This window comes from Triticum dicoccoides, chromosome 1B (genome assembly GCF_002162155.2).
Source record: "Triticum dicoccoides isolate Atlit2015 ecotype Zavitan chromosome 1B, WEW_v2.0, whole genome shotgun sequence".
NCBI classification, from domain to species: Eukaryota; Viridiplantae; Streptophyta; class Magnoliopsida; order Poales; family Poaceae; genus Triticum; species Triticum dicoccoides.
The window spans coordinates 179,345,397-179,352,917 of NC_041381.1; the positions used below are offsets into that span (position 1 = coordinate 179,345,397).

At 60.1% G+C, this 7,521-nt stretch overlaps 1 protein-coding gene across 1 annotated transcript; it reads left to right on the forward strand.

The window, feature by feature from the left end:
• Positions 1-6,655: 6,655 nt before the first annotated feature.
• On the forward strand, positions 6,656-7,521 carry LOC119326708 (NAD(P)H-quinone oxidoreductase subunit S, chloroplastic-like). Its single transcript, XM_037600334.1, has one exon. The coding sequence runs from the start codon at positions 6,677-6,679 to the stop codon at positions 7,394-7,396; it is 720 nt and encodes a 239-aa protein (XP_037456231.1). The 5' UTR covers positions 6,656-6,676; the 3' UTR covers positions 7,397-7,521.

Sequence of the window (7,521 nt, forward strand, 5' to 3'; positions counted from 1 at the left end):
CCCTCGAGCGCGCCTACCAGGCTACAGCAGTCGAGTACCCTGAAGATGAGGGCGGTGCCCTCCCTCCTGAGGTCGCCCCCAAGACAAAGAAGTTGCAGCTGGGACAGGGGTCTCACGAGGAAGCATCACCCGATGACACCGCGTTGAGCCTTGCGCATCCGGATGAGGCGTGTTCACCTATCACATAGGAAGGCGTGCCCGGCGCCCCCCTCAAGCTGGGTTCGGGGGCTCTCCTCGGGAGGGCCTCGGACCTAGCCAGCGTCACGAGGGAGGCGCTTGGGCACCATATGAAGGCATGCTTCAGCGCACGCTTCCCAGGAGAAGGCGTCGGGCGGAAGGCGCTAGGCATGAAGGAGTTCATCAGCGAGGCAATCGAGGAGATTCAAGAGCCAAGGGTTCTGCAAGGCGGTCGCCGCCTACCACGAGGCGCGGCTCATTGCCCTGGAGAGGGTAAGGAGTTCCGCGTCTGCATCGACATCACAGGGCTCAACAGGGCCGCATCTCGGCAGCTCTTTTGGCCGTCTCGTGTCGGCCGATGAGAGGGTCCGCCTCACAGCTACGTTCGCATGCCCTTCGGCCTGCCAAGCGCAGCTGCAGCATTCCAGCGCTGCATGTGGGACGCCCTGGCGGCTCGCGAGGACAGGCACGAGGGGAACCTGGCGGAGATGGAGGCGCATCTTATGGAGCCTCCTGGCCCCCTGGGCCTCCTGAGGCTCAAGACTAAGGCGGCTCGTGAGGAACGACTCCAGCAGCGCATGTCTTCTACTACCCCGACATCTCTTCAGCAACGGAACCAGGTGACATCTCTTTAGTTCATTCAGTTGGGGGCGGCCCTCGGGCTACATCATCCCCAAGCCGTGTGGGTCTGTCCCTGCGGCATGTATCCCCTTTTTTGCCTGTCAGAATTAGTTTACCTTCCCTAACAAGTTGCTTCGAGATTATCAACTGCCTGACCGGCGCTTCGTCGCCAAGAACGTCTCACGCCCTTGCGATCCCTCCTGCGACTGCCTCATGATTAAGGACTGGCACGGTGTCTGTGCTCGGGTCCATCCCTACAGCGTCGCTAAATCCAAAAGGCTGAGCTCTGTCTCACAGGCCAGTCCCCATGTACGTCACCTCCCATGGCCCTTGGTGCCTTGTTCTCGCATCAGCTAATCATGGGCGGATGAGTCCGAGCGCGCGACCTGGTGCCCCTATGGCCAAGAGAATTGCACGCCGGTTGTTTTTCTTTAGGATCTTTGCATGAGAAGACTGGGCATGGCGTCTATGCTCGGGTCCGTCCCTGCGGCATCGATAAACCCAACGGTAGAGCTCTGTCTGGTGGGCCGGCCCTGTTCACGTCAGCTCTTGGGGTCGTTGGTGTCTAGCCTTCTCATGCAATAACCTCAGGAGACTCATTTGGTGCAGGCTACCTAACCATATTGCAGGACTAACACAAGTGTTCCCAATCAAGTTCAGGCGCAACCCGCCTTGAGATAGGGCCTCGTGAGTCCCGTGCTGGCTCACGGGTGCCCACACACACCTCCTCTAGCCCTGCCGTGCAAGCCACGTGTCAGGGCAGGGCTGTACATGCTCCGGGGGCTCTCCCACGCACCAGTGGAAGCACCATGCTCCGCGCTGGCCGTCAACACTGCTGAGGAGCGGATATGCGCATGCAAGAGCGGAAGCGCTATGCTCCACGCTGGTGATAAACAACTGGGGGTGGCCTCGCGCCTGCATTAACCTCAGGGAGCTTCCGGGCTCAGTGTCCAGCCTCACCGCGCTGCTCTCCCTCGGGAGGGTAGCGCGAGGGGGCTGGGCACGGTGGCTATGCTCAGGTCACGCCTGGCGTACCCCACCTCACCAGGTCCCACGGACCTGGTCTTCACGCGCCCCTTCCGAGCGAGAGCCCCGCGAGGAAAGGTATGATGGTCGGTTCGTACGTCAAGGGGGATTCCTGAGCATCGCATCTCAGGAGCCTAACTGGTCACGTAGCCCCTCACCCCTTGGTCTCGTCCTGGTGATCTGGACGACCCAACGGCGGTTGAGGTATGCGCAGGGCCGGGCCCTGGCGACGTAGAACGCCAAGGCTTGCCTTCGCACTTTTTCCTAAGCTGTTCGCACGTCAAGCGGGACTCCTGAGCATCGCGTCTCAGGATCCTAACTGGCCACGTAGCCCCTCACCCCTTGGGCTCGTCCTGGTGATCCGGACGACCCAACGACGGCCGAGGTATGCGTGGGGTCGGGCTCCGCCGACGCAGAACAACAAAGCAAACGGAAAAAGTTGGGGAATCACAATCTAATTATTACAAAACATATTATTCCAAGCAATTAGTTTTAAGCGCCTCCACGAGGCATGCTACATGATGCAGGACGTACAGGAAGGAGCATCGCCACCAAGCCACATCTTCAGCCCTGGGTGCCTCCATCGCCCGCCAGCGGAGCCTCATTGCCAGTCGCGTTGCCCGTCCCCTTGGCCCCAGCCGCGGGGCCGACAAGAAGGAACTTGCTCAGCAGGGCGTCCACGAAGCTCTTCATGGTGGCAGCAGCAGCACTGCAGGAGCTAGAGTCCACAGGCTCGAGGAAGGCGGCGAAGTCAAAGATGGCATCCCGGAGATAGAGATCGCTAAAGATGCGCGTAAGGGCCGAGGAAGAAAGCAAACGAGCCTCACCTTCCACCAAAGAGCCAAACCCGTCGACGGAATCCTCGAGCACTTCCACAACCTCGGGGAGCAGGGTGGCAGGGCTCTCCCTTGGGGCCACAGCTTTCTCCGAGGGATCGCCCCCAAAGAGCGACCGCTGAGCTTTGTGGAACCTCGCCTCGAGGGAGGCGAGGGTGCCACGCTCCATGGTGGCTGCTTCTTTGGCCTCGGCAAGGGACGCCTGGGCCGCCTTCGCCTCCTCCTTCATCTTCATCAGGCGGCCACGCTCCGCAACCTGTTCTAGGGCTGCCTTCTTCAGTTCAGCATCATGATCGGCAATGACAGCCTCCTGGGCCTTCAGCTTCTCCTCTCGCTCCTGGAGCTGGCTGGCCTAGGCGTCCTGTTGATCCTGAAAAGCCTTCAACTCAGCCTCCACCGCACGGCACCAATCCTCGACTTCCTTGGCCTCCTTCCGCGCCAGGTCATGCTCGGCAGCAGCCATCCCAGACACCTTCTGGGCCTCCTCCACACAGCTCCAGGCCGCTCGGACAGACGCGTCGGCCAGGAGCCATCCAGAGATCAGCCCCAGGTGCCCCAATGTTGTGCCCCGGTCCGGGCCCTGAAGTTCACCTTGGAGAAGGTTCAGTGCCGCTCGAGCCTCTTACAGGGCTCCGGAGGCAGCGGGAGCGCCATAGCCCAGTTGCGCGCCGGGCGGGAGAGGAGACGTTCTCGGCACCAAGGCAGGAGAAGCTACAGCGGGAGGAAGGACTAGGGGCTCCGGAGGCCTCACAACCTCAACAGCTACAGTAAGGATGGGTGCCGACAGGGTCAGCACTGCTGAGGACGCCGGCCCTTCCTGAGGTCGGGCGTCCGCGCCCTGAGAAGACGACGTCACCGCTAGAGCTGCAGGGGCCACAACGCTCTTCTTCGCCAGGGCTGTGGCAGCCACCTCGACATGCTTGACTACGGTGACCCCAACGCCCTCCCTCTTCTTCGACAACGACTGTTGCCTAACGACGGACGAAGACACTGAGCATCGCATCAGGAATCAAGAACAAGGCCAAGGGAAAACACTCACTGGATAGAGAAGACGTAGTTCCTCTTCAGGCCTAACAGCCAGGGCTTCGCCGAAGCAGTCGAAGCCGCACTCTTGGGAGCAGGAGAGCACGCGGTCGGCACTACTCGGGGTGCCACTGGCGAAGGTGGAGTACTGCCTGAAGGGATCAGCGCAGTCCTGCCCTTCTTCGCGACTGACCGCTTGGGATGCTTCGAGGAGGCCGCCCCGGATCTCGTGGTGACCTCAGAGGGGCAAGCCAGCTCCACCACTGGAGGCACATCCTCGTCATCTTCGTCAGGGAAGTTACGGAGGAGCTCCCTCTGCCTAGGGGCAGAGGATTCCCCCTCGCCCTCCTCCTCGGTGGCCTTGGAGGAATGGTCTCCAGAGGATAGGTTCACCAAGGAGGCGGGCGGCGGGGGAGGCCCCGTCAGCACATGACCGAACTCATCAAAGACTGGCATGGCGGCGGCAATCTCCTCTCCGTCGACTCGGCGGTATAGCAGGAGCCATTCCTCTGGAGGACCGCTCGGATCCTTTCCAGTCAAGGAAAGCGACACCTTGCTCAGCTCCTCCTCGGGAAGGGCGTCCTGGCGCAGGCGGATCTTGTCGTCGGCACCCCCAAGCTTCCACAAGGGGCGGGAGCGGTCCTGAAGTGGCGCCAGGCGCTGCATCGGGAACTCCTTAACGATCATGGCCCCCGTCAGCTTCTCATTCTTCAAGTCGTCCTCCATCTTCTTCATCAACGGCTTCAGGGAAGGGTCGGTGATCTTCTCAGAAAACCACCCCTTCTCGGAGGAGGGGAGCTCGGTTGGCAGCTCCAGCACGTCATGGGAGCACTTGGCGTTCATTAGGACCCACCTCTTCAGGGCGTCCTCCACCTTCTTCCCGGTGCGGGAGATCGCATTGCCGCCCTAAGCCGCAACAAAGCCGACGCACCCTGCGGGCTGGTCACCGGTCATGCGGAGGAAGAAGTGGTGGAGCATGGCGACGGAGGGCATCACCCCAACGAACACCTCGCAGTAGAAGGCGAAGATGGACAAGAGGAGGATGGAATTGGGATGGATGTGGAGCGCATGGAGGCCTTAATGGTGGAGAACGGCGTAGAAGAAGCGGGAGAATGGGGGCACCAGCCCCGAGCAGTCGCTGTGCAGGAAGAAGGGATAGAAGGTACTGTTCGTGGGTTCCGGCGTGGCGGCGGCGACCCGGAGCGCAGTCTTCCCCACTCGTTGTCCTCGCTCGCCGTCAGGAGAAGCGCGGTCTGGAGCTTCTCCTCAGTGACGGAGGGCGCGGTCAGCACCGGCTCGTACCAGGCGGGGCTGGAGCCTTGGTCTTCTCAGCAGCCATTGGGCGGAAAATTGGAGGAGAGACTCGGCAGATCCGGTGAGTTCCTTCGGTGTTGGGAGAAGGGGTTCTGGAGCAAGACGAAGGGAAGGCAATGAAAGCACGATAGCAAATGGCAACCCTTTTCTTAGACGGAAACAGTTGCCAAGGCAGCGTGGGGAAGCGGAGACGCCCACGTCCCATCAATCGCCACGCGTCATCAAGGCCGCAGGCGGTTAGGGCCCGCGGCGCTCCGCACTTGCCCTTTGGCTTCGCCTGGAAGCCAAGTCCGAGCGCGCCTTGGGCCCGGGGGCTACTGTCGGCGTTCTGGATATGGGGGTATCCAAACTTGCCTGCCTGCGGCCCACCGCGTGGCTCCACCGACGGCCTAGTACGGCCCAGCTTCAGCATCAACGACTCAAGACCCTCGCGAGGGGCCAAGCCTTGTGAGGCGGACGACACCAAGACCCCCGAGGGGGTCAGCCTCCTCAGGCTGGCTCCCGAGGGGCGGAGAGTTCTATGCATGGTGCACCTCATGAGGCTCAGCTGACGTGAGCCATGACGACCAAGGCCAGGCGGGCGCCAGCGGGCGCAGAACGCCAGTTTCCACTTTGGTGCAAGGAAGGCAAGCCGCGGGCGCGAAGTCCCGAGGAATCAGCCAAAGATTTCCATTCTGGTGCAACAAGACCAAGACCGCCAGGACGGCAGGGCGGAGGTCATCACCGAGCCCACCGCAGCGTCACGACCAGAGGCTTTTCGCAGGCGAAGACCACTTTAGTCTGGATAGGATGTACTACTTGTCCCCTTTCAAATCTGGCCGTTGTGGGATCGCTTCCCGCCAATATTTGGGAAGAGGACCAAGTCCACTATAAATAGGACTTAGCCACTATGAGAGAGGGAGATCGGATCCATTCTCACCCGACCACCTCACCAGCTCTCTTGAGCCAAGAACACCTCGCCTCCTGAGGCCAGTTCATCCACTGTACTAGTTCATCCTCAGCCCTTCGAGGCAATCCACCAAAACGCTGGAGTAGGGTATTACACCGCAAGGTGGCCCGAACTAGGATAAACTGTTGTGTCTCTTTGTCTCTTTGAGCCCGACGCGCTAGGCTTAGGAGGGTTGCGGGTAGGCAGGCTGAGTAGGTTGAGATCTCCGTACGCACCTCAGAGTTCGAACCTTTCAAGGGTCTGCGGAACCCGTAATCCTACAGTAGTCGTTGCAATTGTAGTATGAACCATGTTTTGTTTCATATGAACTTGGTATGTTTGAAATGATCTAATCGTTGCAATTTTACATCATCTATTGGAGCACTAGTGTCCTCTTTTACATCATCTATTTGAGTTGGATGTTTTTTAATGATGTAAAAGAACATTTTCTGGTAATGTTAAATTTAGGAAAAAGTCTAAAATAAACCTTGAACTTGTAGACGAAAGATAAACCTTGAACTAATTTGATGATGTAATACATTATCTATTGGAGATAGATGCACTGAACAGAAACAGGATTGTCGTCCGAGAGGAAGTCGGTGTTTCTCAGCCACAACCACGCCTTTCACAGAAGTACCAACTGATCAGCAGCGCCACGTGTCGGGAAGCACACGGGCCGCCTCATCACCTCTTCTCCTCCCCCTTGCCCCCACTTCCACACATTGCTCCTCTCTCTCTTCTTCACCCTCCAATGGCGCCCGCGCCCACCACCCCCTCCTTCCTCCGCCCCCCGCCGCTGCAACCCCACCGCATCCGCCTCCCCGCCCCTCCTCCCTCCGCATCATTCCGCCTCTCGGAAATCCTCGGCGGCCGCGGCCTCTGCAATGGTGAGGTCGGCATCCGCAAGGAGCTCTCGTCGCCCACCCCGCCCTCACCTCCTCCGTCCACGCCCTCGGGAGACTCCTCACCAGGAAGCGCTGAGTCGGATCCGCCGGCGGTGGACCCGGACGCGTTCGAGAAGGAGATGATGGGCCTCACGGGCGGCTTCCCCGGGGGCGAGGTCGGGCTCAAGGACTTCGTCGCCAAGAACCCGCCTCCTCCCCCCAAGAGAACCCAGACGGACGGGAAAGCGTCCTCCGCCGTGGTCCCGGCGGGGAGGCCGAGGCCGCCGGAGCTGCCGCTGTTCCTCCCGGGCATGGTGGTGCTCGTCAAGAACCCCAACAACGCGTACCACATGTACTGCGGCATCGTGCAGCGCGTCACCGATGGGAAGGTCGGGGTGCTGTTCGAGGGCGGGAACTGGGACAGGCTCATCACCTTCGGCGTCGACGAGCTCGAGGGCCGGGAGAAGGGCCCGCCCATGGTGAACCCCAAGTCGGTCGTGCTCGAGGCGCTCGTCGAGGCCATGGACGAGGACGAGGTGGCCGAGAAGAAGAAGGAAGAGGAAGGCACGGCCGCCATAAAGGCTTGACTTGCCATGCTTCTTGTTCATGTTCCTGTATGGATATGTGTATGTATGTATGTGTAGTTGGAGTGTTAGTCTGAATTTGGAACAAATATGGAGATAATGAAATTTAGCTTTCTTGTTAATTGCCA